The 18,347-nt window shown below is 56.0% G+C and overlaps 1 protein-coding gene across 3 annotated transcripts; it reads right to left on the bottom strand.

Moving 5' to 3' along the window:
- Positions 1-2,969: 2,969 nt before the first annotated feature.
- HR (HR lysine demethylase and nuclear receptor corepressor) lies at positions 2,970-18,313 on the bottom strand. 3 transcript variants are annotated; one of them, XM_042934634.1, is made up of 19 exons: positions 18,282-18,313; positions 16,329-16,979; positions 14,811-15,597; positions 13,009-13,162; positions 12,745-12,929; positions 11,153-11,320; positions 10,288-10,377; positions 9,996-10,111; positions 9,112-9,193; positions 8,609-8,772; positions 8,255-8,491; positions 7,877-8,042; positions 7,616-7,685; positions 7,296-7,426; positions 7,057-7,176; positions 6,842-6,957; positions 4,418-4,582; positions 3,857-3,985; positions 2,970-3,702 (listed from the first exon to the last, which is right to left on the bottom strand). In XM_042934634.1, the coding sequence occupies exons 2-19, from the start codon at positions 16,938-16,940 to the stop codon at positions 3,640-3,642; spliced, it is 3,555 nt and encodes a 1,184-aa protein (XP_042790568.1). In that variant the 5' UTR covers positions 16,941-16,979; positions 18,282-18,313; the 3' UTR covers positions 2,970-3,639. The 3 variants fall into 3 exon arrangements, with proteins under 3 accessions (XP_042790568.1, XP_042790566.1, XP_042790567.1); XM_042934632.1 differs by lacking the exon at positions 18,282-18,313 and having other exon boundaries at positions 16,329-17,020; XM_042934633.1 differs by lacking the exon at positions 18,282-18,313 and having other exon boundaries at positions 11,153-11,317; positions 16,329-17,020.
- Positions 18,314-18,347: the final 34 nt, after the last annotated feature.

Genomic DNA, 18,347 nt, shown 5'->3' with positions numbered 1-18,347 from the left:
TCCCCTGTTAAGTGGACCTAATCACCCCTGTGGTAAGGAACACACGAGGCAACAGGAAAGCCCCTTGTAAACTGAGAAGGGCTGCACAGGCAGAGGGCTCTCCAGGCACTGTACCCAGCCCTTCTGGGAGTGCAGAGGGGGACAACAGAAAGTAGACTTTCTCAAGGCATTGGGTGGAAGACAGAACACACCAGACTAAGCAGAGGCCCTAAGACTGACAAGAAAAGCTGAGGGAGGAAGGGGGGCTGAGGGAGAAGCCTCCAGAACCAGAAATAAAGTTCTTTGTTAAAGTTTGCTCTGTATCCTCCATTCCCAGAGAGAGCAGAGCACTGGTGGGGGGTGGGGTGGGGGGAACGGGGTGGGGGGGCTGCCCAGCATGATGGACAAGTGTGGCCAAACTGGTAGATCACAGAGTATAGGACTCCCAGCATCCATGGGAGCAAAGCCTGAGGCAGTCATTTCAGAGCACGTGGACACACATGCGCGTGTGAGCACATGTACAGGAAGGTAGTGTAGGCAATCTTGGAAACAGGGCCAGGGATGGGCAGGCAGGGTGGGGCAAGGGTGTCTGTGATTCTGGAGGCCTTTACAGAGCAACAAATGCTGTCCCTCTGCAAAGTAGGAGTGTGAGGAGGGCAGCAGCCCAAGGTATACAGGGAGGGGGAGGTTTGGCTCAGCCTGTGCTCTGCCACTGGCTGGCTGAATGACCTTGGGAGAGCCACATCTCCCCTCTAGGCCATCTGTATCATGCAGGCATAGGTGGATCCTGAAACAGAAAAAGGACATTAGTGGAAAACTGGTGAAATCCCAAAAGTCTGTTGCTTAGTTAATAGTGTTGTATCAATAGGGGCGCCTGGGTGGCTCAGTCGGTTGAGCATTTTTCAGCTCAGGTCATGATCTCAGGGTTTGTGGGTTCAAACCCCGTGTTGGGCTCTGTGCTGACAGCTCAGAGCCTGGAGCCTGCTTTGGACTCTGTATCTTCTCTGCCCCATCCCTACTCACACTCTGTCTCCCTCTGTCTCTCAAAAATAAATAAATATTTTTAAAAATGTTTAGTGTGTCAATAATGATTTCTTGGTTTTGATCACTGTGCCATGTTTGTGTAAGATGTTAACATGGGACAAAGCTGGATGCAGGGTAATCAGGAACTTCTTGTACTATCTTTGTGACTTGAGTGTAAATCTAAAATCATTTCAAAATAAAAACTCTGAAAAGGTACTTTATAAGAAAAAAAAGGCGGCACTGCTTATCTACATGCTGACGTCACTTCCGGCGCTGAGGGTTGTGCTTCTGTGTTATCTGGGCGAGTGAGAGGGGCTGGAGTAGACAGTGGACAGTGGGGATGCTGGGAGAAGCAGAGACCCCAAGGGCAGTGCTGGACTGGGGTGAGCCAGCTGAGCCTCCATGAGGAACAGTGCCACCAAGTGTCCCCAGACGTCTCAGGGTCAGTACCCACCTGGACTGGCTTCATGCCCAGGGCCAGTCCTAGAACATTTGGTTCACCTGCTGTTTGCAAGAGTCAGATCCAATATGCCCTCGAGGGTGCTGTGACCTGCCATGAGATGGAGGCAGCAGAGAGGTGTGCAGAAAAGAGAGGCCTGGTGACTAGGCTATCTCTGTCTTCCCGCAGTAAGGACCCCATGTTTGGGGTTCTAGGGTGACATTAGGACACAGCTATATAAGGTGAAGTGTAAGTAAGGATGGTCGTGCAGTGCCACTTGGAACATGATCAACTGTAAAGTGTGTGTGTTGGAAGGAGGACAGAACAGCAAGCTCATCTGCAAAGTCCATTAAGGGCCGAGACTAATGTAAACGAGGCTCAAGTCCGGAAGCTTGGTTCAAATCCCAATCCTGCCACTAAAATTGCTGCGTGACCTTGGGTGACTCAACCCCAGCCTGCCTCTTTCCTCTTCTGTAAAATATAAATAAATAATATCTACCTCAAAACCATGATAAGGGATTAAATGAGATCAATTAAATGAAAACAGTGGCAGAGTAAAGTGTAGGATTGCTTCCATTTTTTCTTTTCTCTCTATCCCATGATAAAATGAAAATAACCTTGCTTTGCAAACAATGAAGAAACCTAATTTTTTAGGTGCAGGATGGTTATGTAAACCACAGCAAAGCCACATAAGGGAATATAAGCAGCTATTTAAAATGAAGGTTGCATAGCAACACAGAAAGTGACCACAACACAGTGTTAAAAGGAAAAATCAAGTACAAAACGCATCAATTCAATCATGTATGAAACCCTTAGAGAAAATACAAGGAAATACACCAATAATGCTAACAGTGGTTGGGTCGGGGTGAGTGGAGATGAGCTTACAAGTGACTTTTTCCTATTTTCTAAATGTTCTGAAAGTATATTAAATTTATAATAAAAAATTTTATTTCATAAAAAACAAAAAAACCCACTCCCCGAACCACCGCAGGAACAATTAGGTATAACAAGAGCTGGAGTATGCTGGCGCTAAGATGTACAAGGGCAGCGGAGCGGGCCGAGCCACCCCGGAGGGCCCTGGGGGCGGGGAGGGGCCTGTCAACTGTCTCTCAGGCAGCAAGCCAGTCCCCGGGTAGCGGGCCTGGGGCCAGCCGCGGGCACCGAGGGCAGACGGCTAGGCAAGGGCTCTCCTGGGCCGCACTCCCAGTGCTCCAGGTCAGGGCAGACAGGAGAGCTGGGGTAGCCTGAAGTTTGCCCGCGGGTTGGGGCTCTAGATCTCTGCAGCCAGTGCGCACAGGAAAGCTGCCATGCTGCTGCACCCCAGGGTGCCTTGCCCACCGTCTGCTGTCAGGAGCATCCTCAGGGGCAGACCCCTGGAACGTTCCATCTGCTCCTCAGTGGGAAAAGGATCCAGGCCCCAGGAAGAAGAGTAGGCAGGGGTGTTTGAGGTCCCTGTCATCACCCCCACCCCTTCCCCACTCCACTTCCTTATCTCCCCACCCCTCCCCAGTCCATGTGGCCTGCAGGAGCAGGGCCAACCACTCCAGCAGCATTCACAGAACAACAGACTTTAATGGAAATCATGAAGGAGGGAGGTGAGAAGAGGGAGCAGGAACAGGGCATCACCCATATCATTCCCTCCAGCCAAGCCTGGGCAATGTCCTGATGCCACCCTCTCCCCACACCTCACTGTTCTCTGGCGAGAGGGCAGGATTTCAGTGGCCCCTTGTCCAGCATGCCTGCAGTGTGAAGGGCCACCCGGGAGCCCAGTGAAGATGCAGGTGGTGTAAGCAGAGCACGGGCACGGGTGGGACAGCAGGGGATGAGGCAGCAGAAGAAGGTGTTGCTTAAGCCAGAATGATTCCCGAGGTGTCCCAGGGAAGGGCTGTTTGCCTCCTGGGTTCAGGGGGCAAGGGTTGAAGGGAGTCATTCACCCCCAGTGTGGGCCTGGTACCATGGCAAGGGATGCAGGGACAGCAGGTGCCAGCCTGCGAAGGGCAGGTGTGAGCTTCGACGGCACTGTGGTTGCTGGCTGCAGGGCCTAGGTTGGAGCGGGGAACAGGGTGCCCTGTCTGTGCCCAGAGTGGTGCTTGAGGGATTGACCAAAAGTCCCCAAGTCTCCCAGCATCATTATCTGCTGAAGCTGTGCCTGGACTGAGTATTTGCCCCCCAACCTACCCCAGACACTGGGGATACCCCTATTTAGCCTCCTGTAATGTTCCCACAGCCACCTTCACTGCTTGGAACACAGCCCAGTCCATCTAGGAGAAAAAGAGAGGACAAGGTGTTTACAGTCACATTCCTGGGCTCTTCCCACTGAGGATGCCCTTCCTAGGCCCAGGCTGGCTGCTTGCTTGGCACAGAGTAGATATGCTATGCCACCCCAACTGCCCTCCTGGCCAGTGTCACACTCACCTGGGCATAAAGCAGGCGGTGATCAGGGGGCAGGCTGGGTCCCTGGTGGCAGAGCTGAGCAGAGAGGGCAGAGGTCTCCGGGGACAGGAAGTGCTGAGTGACACTCACTGTGCTTACTAGGCCCTGTACCTGTGCCAGACAGGAGGTAGGCAGAGGGTCAGTGGAGACTCGGGGTCACACATCCTCCCCTTGCTCCTCTTGTCCCTGAGGTCTACTTCCCATAATGACCCCCACCCAGCTCTCAGAGAGCAGAAGCCCTGGATCCAGCACCAGGCACCTCAAAGGGCAAGGCCAAAACCATGCCCAGGGGATGCCAGAGGTGGCACAGGCAGGGTGGGGAACCGAGGACAAGAAGCTCAGTTGGGCTAGATGACTTCAAGACCACTCAGCTTCTCCTCTTCCTTACAATGGGGCGTGACTTTCTGCCCTGCCTAGCTCTCAGGGCATCGGGAGGGGCAAAGACAGAGCAGGCCGGGGAACGCTGTATCACTGTGGTGTCTGCTCTTGGCGCTTCGCATAGTGTGAGCTCTCTGCAGAGCCCCTGGCTTGCTGGGGAAGCACCTGGTGGGGAGCCCCCGCAGGCACCAGCACGGCCTCTCCAGGGGCCTGCAGCAGGGTCCAGCAGCTCACGCCCCACTCCTCCCGTAGGCGCCGCCGCAGGCCTGCGTCCAGGTAGCAGCTGCCTGGGGTGCCAGGCTCCAGGTTGCCTGCTCCGGCCGGGCACACCTCAAAGAAGAGAAGGCAGAATGAGGAAGGTGGGGAAACAAGGACAGGGCTGCCAGATGGGGCACAGACTTCCCAAAGGTCAGGGCGCAAAGGCCAAGAGCTGAAGGGGTCAAGTCTTGCGGGGCAAGGAGGGGAGGTCATAGGAGTGAGAGAAGGGGCTGGGTGGTGAGAAGCTAGGGCTGCTTAGGTTGGCAGAACAGAGATTTGGCTGGAAACAGCTTAGAGGAAAGGTTTAAGGCTCTGAGGCTGGGAGTCTAAACCCCCACCTTTCGTGGGGCTAGATGCCTTCAGTAGCCTCTGTGTCCCTGGTCCTGGGCCCCTTTCTCGAAAACCCAGAAAGATACCCTGCATAGGGGCGCCTGGGTGGCTCAGTCGGTTAGGCCTCCGACTTCAGCTCAGGTCACGATCTCATGGTCCGTGAGTTCGAGCCCCGCGTCGGGCTCTGGGCTGATGGCTCAGAGCCTGGAGCCTGCTTCCGATTCTGTGTCTCCCTCTCTCTCTGACCCTCCCCCGTTCATGCTCTGTCTCTCTCTGTCTCAAAAATAAATAAACGTTAAAAAAAAAAAAAAATAAAAATAAAAAAAAAAAAAAAAAAAAAAAAGATACCCTGCATAATCCCAGCTCATAAACTGTCTACATGAGGAGATCTTGACTTGGAGTCCTGTGAACGTCCTGAATTGTGTGCTAAGTTGTAGGTGACTAGATAGCTGTATATCCTTGAGATGAGATGATCTAAAGCATTTATCAGATTCTTCTAAGATCCTAGATGCAACAAAGGCCACACAGAAGTTCTGATGCCCAGTGGAAGTACAGCCTTGCCTGCTGGGCTGAGGCCTCTGGAGCAGGCATGGCTATGGGGAGGGTAGGCCTTCATCAGCCCAACCAGAGTGGGGAACTCCTTGGGCAAACAGGGATTCACGGGGGACAGAGAAGTAGATGCCCAGGGAATAGCCGTAGGGGTAAATGCCAGCATCGTGCCCCAACTGGCTGCTGGACAAATCCACCCCTTCAGTAGGACCTCAGCAATTGTCCCTGGACTTAGGACTCAGGCTTCCAAGACTGGGCCATGGGGAAAGGGGAGGCTGGTGTGTTAGGCTGGACCCTAGGTAGCCCCAGGCAGGTGCCCAGGCTCTTTTGCCCTCTGAGTGCATCCTGGAGTTCGATCAGTGTTTCCCAGGCCACCCAGTGAGAATATGCCCCTCAAACCTTCTCCATGAATCATCAGGTTTGGCCATATGAGACTGCCTAGAGGCACCACACCCAGACTAGATGAGGCTGTCTATGTATGAAGGTGTGCTTCTGTCTGCTCCCTCTGTGTGTTCTAGCATCTGTGTGTACATCTACAGATCTGTGTGTGTTTGTCGATGTGTCTGCAGATACATATGCCTGTGGGCAGGAGGGTGGTGGTGGACAGCAAGTTTAACACCTGCATGTCTGTGTATAAGTATGTGTGTGCCTTAGCAGGGGTGACACTTGGTGGACGTCTTTTTCCCAGGACAATCAGAGTTCAGCTGGCCTTTGGAACTGCTGTGCCTGTCCTACCCTTAACACTAGCCTTCCACCGCCTTCCACCCCCTGGAGCTTCCTGCCCCCTGCTCATTTTCTCCTTCACTGCTCCTCATCCTGTCCAGTCTGTCCCTCTACCTACCATGCTGTCTCCCTCAGCCTTCAAGTGCTAGCACCCCAAAGAGCACCTCCTCATAAGGTGTAGATAATGGACAGGGGAGAAGCAGGAGGACATCTCAGATGGGCTTCCCTTTGCCCTCTGCCAGGCTCCCCTCCACCCCCAGCCTATGCAGGGGATGCTGCCTGCTCCCAGGAGGAGCAGTGTAGTGACCTGAGGTGGGAATAGCCATAAGCTCAGGTCTCCACTCTACCACTCAGCCTCAGTTTCCTCATCTGCAAAATGGGAAAGCAGCAGTGCCTGCCACACAGAGTGGTTATGACGACTAACCGAGATAATGTACCCAAGGCTCTTACACAGTGCCTAGCCTGTGATGGCTCCTGCTCTCATTTCATCATAAGGTTCCTCCTCAGCCCCTGCTCTCTGCGTGCCCCAGCACACAACTCATAAGGTCCCAGTCTGCCTTCTCTGTACCTGTCTGTGGGAGTCAAGGCTGTCCAGCTCACCTAGGGGGCAGGGAGAGTGAGCACATGGGACACACACAACAGGGAGGGCTTCCTGGGCTGGGAACCCCCACTCCCAGGGAGCATGAGGGCAGCGCAGGGGAAGAGGAGGGCTCCCAGCTCCTTCCTCACCATCTGGAGAAAGCGGCGGATGCGTTGGGCATCCTGTGCCCGGAACACGTGCCACACGGTGCTGACCTGGCTGCCTGGAGACCAGAGCCCCTCCCCGTCCAGGCCTGAGAGGAAGTCTGTGGAAGAAAAACAGCTCAGGAGGGCCCAGGGTAGGCAGAAACAGCACGCTGAAATCTGCAGATTGTCCCCACCCCTGCTTCTGGCCCAGGACCCACCTTTCTGTGCCCGGTGCCAGGTAGGCAGTGGGGCCTCAGCACGTACCAGGACACTGACCAGGTCAGCCACCTCCACACAGAGGTTCTTGGTTCCCAGGTGCCCACGGTGTGGGCTCACACCTGATGGAGGCAGAAAAGGGACAGCTGGGCACGGGCTCCAGGACTTTGGCACAGACACACATGGGCCCAGAGGTAACAGGAATGGGCTCAGGGGCTGGGCAGGGTGGAGTAGCACTCACCATATGCTGCCCACAGCTGGGGCTCCAGTGGACGCAGGGCAGGACCAGGTGGGAGGTAGGAAGCCAGGTTGAGTTTCCCATGGTGGGCACAGTACTCTGGGAGTGGCAGGCTGGCAGCCAGGTTCTCCATCCTGAAGGGGGCAGGGTCATACCCAGCAGGTTCAACCCAGGCACCCAGATCCCCTCAAAGCCCACCACTAGTGGGGTCACTCCCAGAGGCAAGCAGGGAACACTGAGGTGGGGGGTGAAGAAGGAGAAGTGACAGCAAGGGGCTGGGCAGAGCCTCGGCAAGTGGGGCCAGCCCTTGGTACTATACACACCTGCTGGTGTCCTCGTCCCCCAGAGCTCTGTGCAGCAGGAGGACGGAGCCCTCATCTGACTTTGGGCGAACTAGAGGAGGAGACATGCCATTTGCCGGGGGAGGAACCTCTTTGTCCAGAGGACCCCGGCCCCCTGGCAGCAAGACAGTCTAGTTTCTGCCCTGGGCTCTGCTTCCAGCTGCCCCCCAGGGTCACCATGGGACTTCGCTGCCCCCTGGCTCAGTCTCCCAGCTCCCCATACCCCACATCAGGGACACTTACTTTCAGGCCTGGAGAATCCCTCCCAGAACGTTGCACTGTGGAGGCTTATGGGCTGGGGAGGTCCAAGGGGGGTCAGTGCCTGCACTTGGCCTCCAAGTGCTCCAAGAGCTTCCGTCTCCCACAGGTTGCTTTGCAGTGTCCTCTGAATCCCTGACACCAACACGGGCTGTAGGGAGGAAAGGAAGAGGGATGTAGGGAGAATGGACAGGCACCCAACTTGGCCAGGCCAGAGCATGTTGTGAGGGACACCAGACCAGTGTGGGGACCAACCCCGCTGCCCCTTCTGTGTGATGGACCAGGTCTACCTGATGGTGACCCTGAGGCCCTGAGGGTGACCAAGGCCATGAGAATGGGGAGCTGGGAGGTGAGGAGCCTCACCTGGCCCTGCCTCCAGTGCTCCTGGAAGAGGTGGAAGCCTCGCTGAGGTCTGGGCTCCTGCAGCCACAGCAAAGCTCCGGGAGGAGGCAGCCGTGGCCGCACTGGCGAGAGGGGTAGGCCCAGGCCTTTGCGCAGGCCTGGCCCAGCCCGCAGCCCCGGCCCCAGGGCTTTCTCCTGGATCTTCCGTTCTACCACCTGTGCGATGATGCTGTCCAGGATGTTGGTGATGCGGTCGTCCTGTGTGAAGGGAGGGATGGAGGAGCAGAACAGCTCAGGACCTGCCTTACCCCACAGGGAGGGCCAGCCCAGCCTCTGTCCCCGGGCCCCCAGGCCTCCCTCTGTGCCCTCGCTCACGCTGGGCAGGGCAGGAGTGACTGGGGCAAAGGCCATGTGTATCCTCTCGTGCCCCAGGCAGAGTTTGACAGCAGTGGAAGCCAGCAGTTCACAGAGAGAGGGACAAGGCAGGGGCCCTCGGCTGGCACGGTCCTCTGCTGGGGTCTCCGTGGAGTCGGGGGTCTCTGGCAGGGAGGAAAATGGTGAGAGGCTTCCCCTTCCCTTCGAGGCTCCACTGCCCATAGGGTCTGCCCTCATCTCTTGGCCAAGTCTGTCTCCCGCTGCCTCTCCAAAGGAGGGGCTCACAGTGGGGTTCTGACTGGACAGGGGTGGGGAGACTTGTCCTAGATTGTATTTAGATTTATTTCATCTGGAATGACTTGAGAAAAGTGAGGAAGATTATTGGGGGCAGGGCGGGGGGGAGGGGTGTGCTGGCTAAAGCAATTCCAATCTGTCCTGGGGATGCCAGCCCTGGCCCAGCCTCCACATGCACAGTGTGAGCGAGGGCCAGGGGGGCTGCTCACCTTCCTTGATGTCCTTGGTCCTGTCAGCATCCCCGTTGCAAGAAGATTGTGGAATTGGGGGAGTTTTCTCTGTCGGCTCCTTCTGTTAAACCCATCCACCAACCCCCCCAATCCAACCAGAGATTTAAAAATGGCAAACACAGCTCAGTCCAACCCAACCCACAAGTATTAACAACAGACTCTTATAAATCCTAAAACTGTGTTTACAAGGAGCAAAGTATTATGTGATATAACATTAGGTGGGAAACAGTTGCTTACGGAATGCCACACACAGTCTGATCTAAGATACACAAAAACAGACTGAATATACAGGCAAGTGCCTAGAAAGAAATATGTCACAATGATAAGGGTGGCATTATAGGGCTACTGTTGTTTTCTTCCTATTACTTGCTTGTAGTTTTCATCATGGGTATGTAACACTGTCTGGCACACGAAATGCATTCAATAAGCCATTTCTTGAATGAATGATTTTTATAATAAAAGCATGAACTTTATAAAATTTTGTAAAATGCATACTGAGTGCCTGCTATGTGTTAAGCGCAAGGCACACAGGGAAGGTAGGTCCAAACTCCACCTTCAGGAGTCCATGCCTGCTGAGTGGAGAGACAGGACCCGCCAGCAAACGCTAAGCTGTAACACGCACAAGGTGGATAGGAGCTCTGAGCAGGAGCGAGGGAGGTGGGACAGGTGCTAGAGCTCAATCCATGGATCCCAATCCCCAGAGGAAGGTGAGAAGTAGCTTGATTTTACCCAGCTTCCATATCCTTCAGTCCCATCAAAAGATACGGGCCAAACCCTGCCAAGGTCAGTAACTTCCAAACACACTGCCCAATCCTGGGACCAACCAGCTAGTGCTGGCACCTGTCCCATGCCCTGCTTCTTACCTGCTGGCCCTCATCCCCAGCGGCCCACACCCGGGCATCAGCTTGGCAGGGGCAGTGCCCCCGGATGTCAAACTTGACCCAAACCTGGTGCATGGCGGTGCTCAATTCTGCCAGAGCTGTGAGTGGGGAAGGGAGATAGAGTTTGGTGGTGAGTGTGGACAGGAGGCTGTCCCTGTCCTGCTTGGCCTCACCAAGCAAGAGGGCATGGGATTAGGCTGAGGCACATCCACACAGAAAGCTGCTCTCCCCAGGACCCGCCCTCTGCACACCCCATTTCTCCAAGATGGCTTACCTTGGCTGGAGATGAACTGGGTGAGCATCAGGGAACTGGCACTGTGCCCAGCCTCTTGAGGACACTCCTCTGTGGACTGCTCCTGAGAGCCTGTGGGTAGGAAGAGAGAAGGTGCAGGTCAGGAAACCAAAGTAACCACAGCTTAAAGACAGGGAAGAAGGACAAGGGCATGATATCTAAATCAAGGGGCTTGACAATCCATAAAACATGGGCTTTCTAGGAAACTTGGGTTCAAGAGTGACATAGGATCCTTTGCCTGCAGAATGCAGAGCCTTTAAAATGCTGATATGCATTGCCAGACTCCAAGATGATCACATAGAATACGGTGTTCTGAAACATTTCTGACCCTGCACCTCCTTTTGGCTATCTCTATTGGAACACTGGGAAATTTTAAGTCCTCAGGTGACTGAGTGGAGCCAAGGGAGAAAAAGCTGAGAACCATGAAAAGAGTAAGACTTGGGATTAGAAGACGTGAGTCTGCATCCTGGACCTAACACTTACTAGCTGTGTGACCTTGAACAAGTCACTTAACCTCTCTGAGTTTTTCTTATCTGGAAAGTTGAGGCAATAATACCCACCTCACAATGTTGTAAGGTTTAAAAAGATGCAAGCTGAGCAAATTGGGAGGCATAGAGTAGGCACTCGACTTCTCTTAAGGGTGGGCAAGGACACAGGCGTGGCCCTCTGATCTGGGGAGAGGGAAAAGTCTGCTCTAAGGGGCATTGAGCCATGGTGGCTGAGGCTGGGGCTGGGGAGGGAGGCTTTCTTGAGGAGAGGCAGCCAAGAAATGGCCACACACCTTAGAGCAGCCCTTGGAGGCCCCCGTCTCTGCCCTCCCACCCTCAGCCCCCAGCTCCTTTCCTACCTGCTTTGTCCCTGGCCCTCCTAGCACCTGCCATGCGACCACAGGCCACACACAGCCGGTGGCTGCAGTGGGGGCATTTCCAGTGGGTGTTGAAGAGTCCACGATGGCAGCTGCTGCAGCAGAGTGGAATGCCTGGGTTGTCCTCTGTCCTGGTTGGCCCCTGGCCTGCTTACCACGGGAGAGAACAGGGTCAGAGGAGGCTCAAGCCATAGGTCCCTTTTGAGGACCTCCAGGCAGGGATGGAGAAGAGCAGGAGCAGCTTCCACTGTGGGGCCACCCTGGAAGGGAGACAGGCCCCTTGCAGACAACCCCACCTACTCGACAGCCTCTGTAAAGAAATTCCCCACAGCACGTCTCCAGAAAACCCTCCCAGGGAGAGTGCAGGCCTCACCTCCCCAATTCCTGCCCCAAGGATTCCCCCATCAGTCCTGAATTACCAATCCACATCATTTCCAACACATTCCTTCACCCACCTCCCTCCCTCCGGACGTGGCGTTCTTGCAGGAGACTCTGTACACCAGAAGAGGAAACCTTAGGCGGCCACTCCTTCCCTGGCCTGGGGTTTCTGACTAAGCCCTCCGCAGTAGGTGGAAGGACGCCAGTGAGCACACGCTCATTTACTCATGCAACAGACACCTTGTCCTGTGTGGGGCTGAGCGCTGGGGACTCAGAGCTGGTCAGGGCTCAGAGATGCCCTCCTAGAGCTCACATTCCAAGAGGGGAGATGGGCCCATAGACGGGGCAATGACCACAGCACCACGGGGTGGGCGCTGGAGTAGGAGAAAGGGATAGAAAGACGAGGGTAGGGATGGTGGGGGCAGCTTCACAAAATGCGCCCCTAGAGTGATGAGTAAGTGTTCATTCATCAGGGAGAAAGGGAGGAGAAGGCCATTCCAGACAGAAGGAACAGAAAGTGCCAAGGCCTGAGGGACTGGGCAAGCTGGGGTGAGCCGAGGAGGACAGGCTGCTGGCTGATGTGGAGTGCTGGGAATCCAGGCTGAGGGAGTGGCAGGCTAGATGGGCTGAGGAAAGGGGGAGGGAGCTGAACTTTCTGGGACAGGAGGGAGCCAGCTTGTGACCTTGCTGCAGGTGTGTGCACACATTTTCAAATGCACATGCAGTGTTGTGAGAGGGAGCAGGAGGGAGAGCCTGAAGCCAGGGGGACCCACGGAATGTCTGGCTCCCCACCGGTCTCTTCACATCAGCCCAGACCCTACTAGCTTTCTTAGGGCCCATTAGCCTCGAAACGCAGGGAGGGCCCTCACCTTCCAGAGTTCATACATATACCTGGCTCTCAGTCTTGTTCCCCCAACAAACCCAGAAGCTCTTAGGCAGCTGGACTGGACCGGGTTTCACACCCTCCCAACATCCCTCACCCAGGCCAGAAACTTCAGAACTCATGTTAACTAGAAGCCTAAGCTAAGAATAAGGGCAAAGCAGTGCAGGAGCTCTCCTTGAGCCGTTATCAGGACAGACAGCGTTAAGGGGAGGAAGGGGCCCACACTCTGCAGACCTCCTGCTCCTTGTAAAAGCACAGTGACCGCAGGATCCAGCCCTCTCGGGCTTCTGGCTGCCCCACGGGTCCTGCTCACCTTCCCGCTGCGCCCAGGCCAGGGCTTCACGCTCCCTCCGCAGCAGACGGCATAGTCGATCCCCCAAACCACTTAGCAGATGCTTGGCAAGGCCCTTGCTGAGCTGGGCCTCAGGGCCAGACCCTCCTCCCTCAGAGCTGACTGCTAAGTCTTCCTCCTGATGCTGCTTCCCTTCCGGAGGCAATCTGAAGACAGGGCACAGGAAGGTAAGGAGGGAGCCCCCACTGGGAAGATGCTGGGGGCACACCGGGGCAACAGGCTCACCTCAGCACTTGCCGGGAGTGGCAGGCCGGCCCTCCCACCTCTCCAGCTGCATGGGTACAGCTTTGGCACTGAGCCACGCATGCCAGAGGAGCCGAACAAGGTGTATCCTGAAGCCCTGGGTCCTGGAGGCTGCTGGCCCTACCATCTTGGGGTCCTGAGGAGACAATGAAGCTGGTCAGGGACTTGCTGGGCTTATGTGAACCCTGGGCCGTGCCTTAGCACTCAGCCCACCCACATACAGAGCCAGCCCAGCCCCTAGGCCCTAGTCTACTAAGCCTGATTTGGAGCTAGTGAAAGTGAACCAGGCAGCCAGAAACTTCACAAAAAAAGGCTGGGCAGGGAGTCTGAGAATGACACAGGCAGATGGCTGAGAGGAGGGGTCTACTGTGCTGGGCCCAAGGTTGGAGCAGGTGGGATGATTATCCTGCCCCAAGTTCAAGATCCAGTCAGTGTGGACTTTGTTATATCTTTTTTTTTTAAAGTAAGCTCTGCCCCAGTGTGGGGCTTGAACTCACAACCCTGAGATCAAGAGCCACGTGCTTTACCGACTGAGCCAGCCAGGCGTCCCTCAGTCAGTGTAGACTTTTGGATTGCTGCGCCGTGGGCTTAGCAATACCTCTGGCGTCGTGTCAGCCTGAGGAGACAATCCCGGCATGGGACGGAGGGCGCCGGAAGGTGAGAAGGCCTGAGGGTTTCAACATAGGCCACAGGTGCAGTAACCCAAGAAGGGAGAGGGGGCCAACTGCTTCCCAGCCCAGGCAGAGGCCTGCAAGAGTGTGGACAGACCCACGCCAGGTGCAGGGGTGCTTAGGCAAGGCCATTGAGAGTTGGGATCCAGGTCCGGCAGTCCTGGAGGTCAAGACTGAGGTGATGGGCCATCAGTGCCGGCTCCCTCCATGAAGAGCACAGCATGACAGAGGGGTTCAGGATGTGCCCAAAGTCCTAATACTGGCAGAGTCCAAATTGAGTTTCCATGATCCCATTGCCCAAGGGAGTAGTTGTTTATTCCTGGGGCAGGACAAGGGGTCCTTCAGGAGGGATAATCTGCCAGACAGGGTTAAGTGGCACAAGTAATCACAAAGACAAATGTTTAGCAGGGCGCCTGGGTGGCTCAGTCGGTTAAGCCTCCAACTTAAGCTCAGGCCATGATCTTCGGCTTGTGAGTTCGAGCCTTGCATTGGGCTCTGTGCTGACAGCTCAGGGCCTGAACCCTGCTTTGGATTCTGTGTCTCCCTCTCTCTCTGCCCTTCCCTGGTTCACACTCTGTCTCTCTCTCTTTTCAAAATAAACATTAAAAAAATAATTAAAAAAAAACAAAAACGAGGACAAATGTTTACTGAGTCCTTACTCAATAAAGTGCCAGGAATTCTTCAAAGCCCTTTATGTGAATGATATCATTTCATCTTTGCAGCAGCCTTTATGAGGTAGATGCCGTCTTTATCCCCACCTTATAGATGAACAAACTGAGGCCCAGAGAGTTGCAGTAACTAGCCCAAGGTCACATAGCACCAGTCAGCAAAGTCAGGACCCAGGCACTCTGACTCCAGAGCCCATGCTCTGAACCATGTTGTTATGTTGCCACCAACACATCATAGCTTGGGAGGAGGCAGATGGGAAGAAGAAGCCACTTTCTAGAAGGCTCTGGCCTGTAGATGCTAATGAACTCCCAGGGAACTATCACATTTCGGTGGGAAACCAGACAACTTGTGCAATCCACTCATAAACACCTCTAATGACCCCACTTCCCCACAAAGCCCCAGTCCCAGCTGCCCCCTCCCAAGCAGGGCCCCGTGCACACTTACCTTTGTGGTCATCATGCTGTTCTGCCTCCACTTTGTTCCCAAAGGATGAGTTGAGCATCTGCCAATCTCTGGCCCCCTGCCCCGCACTGCCTGGGAAAGGGTTGGGTGGGCGCTTGGCAGCTGGGCTGCCACCTGCCCCCTGGACCTCAGGGCTGCTTGCCCTCTTGAGGGCCTGCAGGTGGGCAGATGGGTTCTCCTCATCGCCAGGGCAGCCACCTGGACACCTGAACTGCTCTGAGTGTCGTGTGAGCCATGTCTTCTTCAGCTTGGTATGATGGCTGGGTGGGCAGGCCCTGGGACCAGAGGTCTTGTTTGCTTCCTCGTTGGATTCACTGGGCCCAATGGTGCCCCCCTCCAGGCCCTCCTGGCACTTCCCACAAGGGCCAAGATCTCTATCTCTAGCAGGTGGGTGAGACGAACAACAGCCCACCTGCATGGTAGGAAGCCCAGGAGAGGGGCACCTCAGCGTGGCTGATGGCCCCAGCTGGCACCCAAGGCTCCCACCCCCTGGTACAGCCCAGACGTTGCCAAGAGTATGAACCAGGCCTGGGGGACAAGTGGGCCAGGGGTTCCGGGGAACAGCATCTGGATGTCCCAGGAGAAATGGGCAAAGATTCTGATGCCTGCTGACTCCTGCCTCTCCGTCTCTCTGATGGAATGAAGGACGTTCCACTTCCCCAGTTCTCTGGAGACGCCCACCAGGGGCTAAGCCCAGCAACCCAGGTTCCACAGTTGCCAATGGCTCCTTTGCCAGCCTGAGAACACTTGGATCCTTGTGGTAAAAGCCCTAAAGAGAGGAGAAGGGATGGAGCTAGTGCTGACTTTGATCCCCAGTGCTTCAAAGGACGAGCAGAACCGACAACCAGCAGGTGTGCGCCTGTGTGGCCTCAAGGGTTGTGAAAACACTGAAGAACTCAAGCCTGGTTTATAGGCACTGCTCCCTAAGTGCCTCCCCACTGCCCTGGCCACCCCAGATCCTTCCCCCAGGATTTCTCAGACCTCCGCACAAATCCAGCAACTAAAAGTTAGTGCTTGCCACCCCCAAAGGGCCTCCAGAATCTATTGAGATTGTTTGATGACCAGTACCATGCTGGTCTTAAAATATTTTAAATCTTATTCCTAGGCATGTGGGTGGGTTGCCTGGGGCAGGGGGAGGTGCCGTAGACACAGGCCATGGGGCACCCTCATGTCCCACTCCCAGACAGACAGCCTCGTCTGCCCCACAACCCCAGGATGAGACCACACATTCTGAGATCCCAGTTCCCAGGGATTTGTTCTGGGTGGACAATGGGTGAGTCAACCCTGAAATGGCCCAAAGGCAAGGAAGGCTTTGTGAGATGGAATTGCTCAGAAGAAGAATTGCTTGGGGTTGACTCTGAGCTGACTACTTGGGTGCTGTCTTATCTTGTCATCAGAATGGAAGAGCAGAGTTGTGTGGCCCTGGCAGGGCTGCTCAGGGATCACTGAGCTACCTCGTGTGGCCTGAGCCTCAGGTACCTTCTCTGCTCCATCACTCACCTTGCTGCCTAAGCCAAAGGCAGAGGGCACTTTGGGCTGTCCCCCTGAGTACACCCAGGGGTGTGGGGCCAGGGGCCAGTCACACGGACGCTCTGGGGGCAGGCTGGACACTAGGTAGGGTGGCAAGCAGGTGGGCATCCAGAAGGGAGCTTGCTCCAGGATCTTGGTCTCCAGCAGGAAGGGGCAGTGCAAGGGCCGGAAGGCCACAGGGTCACTCTTGGGATGGCCACCATTATGCTCAGGAATCAGGGGGCCATAGCGAGGCGGGCACGCGGAGCCACAGAGTGCCAGTGGGTGGTTAAGCATTGCCTCCTTCCAGTGCAGACCCTCTTTGCTGCCCAGCCAGCTGGCCTTCCTCTCCCCATTGCGGGGGTCTTCTCCCTCCACCAGTGGGAGCGTGTCCTTGGGGCTCTGGGGAAAGCCAGGGGGACGCCAAGAGTCTGGGGTGCTTAGGACACCCCTCCAGAAGGGGGCAGACTCTCCCAGGCACAGTGCCCCACGACGCAGGCCATCTCGAGGCAGGGTATCCGACTCCTGTCCCACAATGCCATTCTCAGGGGCTATCTTCTCCCAGGCTGGGGCGTCCTTCAGGAAGCTGGGCGTACTCTCCATTACTCTCCAGCCCTCATGGGGCTCTCCAAGAGGGGATCCCTGGAGCATAACCGACAAAGCATGAGTTTCTCAGGCACGTGCCCCAAGCACCCTACCACCTGCTACAGAGCAGGCACCGCCCTGGCAGCACCAAGGCAGCTCAAACCAGTAAGGCAAGTGCCAACCCACAGCTAGACTCCACACTGCCTGCCCACATGCGACTCGAAGGACCTGCCTGGGTGGGATGCTCAAGTGTGGGGAGGTCACCCCTTTGCCCAAATACCTGGGACTTGACAACCCACCTGGGCCAGAGCCCCTCAGCAAAGACTGCCATTTCTAAGATAACATGTCCTTGCATTGCTGAGCCTGGACCCTGGTCACGAGCCATTGGGAAGGGCAAGGGGGAAGAACCCAAAAGATGAGCTCGGTGGGAGGTGCTGCACAAGGGGACAAGAAGATCCTGGCCCCCTGACTCAGCACCTGCTGCATGACCTTGGGCAAGTCATATCACTCCTCTGGACGTCAGTGTGCCCTTGTGCAAAATAGGGCTTGGAAATTGGGAGTCTCAGAGGCTTCTTCCCACATTGCAGTCTGTGGATCTGGGGGTACTGTTTGCCTACCCACCCCTCAGCCCTACTCAAGCCTATAGGGGTGGGAAGTGAAGGCAGGGCAGGCCAGAGTCACTGGGGAGAGCTGTCAGGCAGGGCTGCTGGCTGGTATCTTTCCCTACACTTGGGCAGCCCCTAGCGTGTCTCTTCCCAGCTCTGTACAGTTTCTTGGCTTCTGAAGCAGAGTCCCCGGGCAACTGCTGGGGGCTGGGATCTTCACCACCGCCCCCAAGGGAAGGAGTGAGCCAGCACTGAAGAGGGGGATTAAGAGGACTCAGCTGGGATGGGTCAAGCCGCTCCAGTCCAGCAGGCAGTGCCAGGGCCGCTGGCGGCCGCTGGTAACTGCAGCCTGGCAGGGGGAGGGAAGGAGGCGGGGAAAGCGGGCTGGGCCCCAGAGAAAGGCAAAGGAGGGAAAATTGAACGTGCATGCAAAGGACCAGGATGACAGGTGGCACCAGAGCCGCAGCGCTCTCCCAGCACGGCCCCCTCTGCCGGCTGGATGAACCCCCAGGAGAAAGGTGAGGGAGCCCAGAGAGCCTTGGCAGAGGTCGCTCGGGTTTTCTGGGGCCACCGCTCCGTCGCAGTCCAGCCCTGTCTGGCATCCTAACTTTTAGATCTGTGGCCTAGCCCGGAGAAGCACACTGGAGAAGCACAGGGAACTCACTCGCTGCGTGCAGCCCAAGCTTGCCTCAGAAATGCCCCGCTACGAGTATCCCCTGAAGGCCCGCCCCTGGCGCCCCCTCTCGGCCCTTACCTGGGCTTCGCAGGCCGGGCGCGGCGCGGGCGGCGGCGGCGGTCGTCGTGGCCGGCGCCGGGCGCC

The sequence above is a fragment of the Panthera leo genome, chromosome B1 (genome assembly GCF_018350215.1).
Source record: "Panthera leo isolate Ple1 chromosome B1, P.leo_Ple1_pat1.1, whole genome shotgun sequence".
Taxonomy (NCBI): domain Eukaryota; kingdom Metazoa; phylum Chordata; class Mammalia; order Carnivora; family Felidae; genus Panthera; species Panthera leo.
Note: the sequence above shows the minus strand (reverse complement) of the source record. Positions and strands in the feature narration are given on the sequence as shown.

What these genes read in the sequence shown, in the direction of transcription:
- HR (XM_042934632.1), bottom strand. Translation starts at nt 16,988, where the DNA reads ATGCTCCAGGGATCCCCTCTTGGAGAGCCCCATGAGGGCTGGAGAGTA. An exon ending in CCTTTGGCTTAGGCAGCAAG is followed by an intron (nt 15,598 to 16,328) that starts GTGAGTGATGGA and finishes TCCTCTCTTTAG; the next exon opens with GGCTTTTACCACAAGGATCC. An exon ending in CTGGCACCGGGCACAGAAAG is followed by an intron (nt 6,958 to 7,056) that starts GTGGGTCCTGGG and finishes TTTCTTCCACAG; the next exon opens with ACTTCCTCTCAGGCCTGGAC.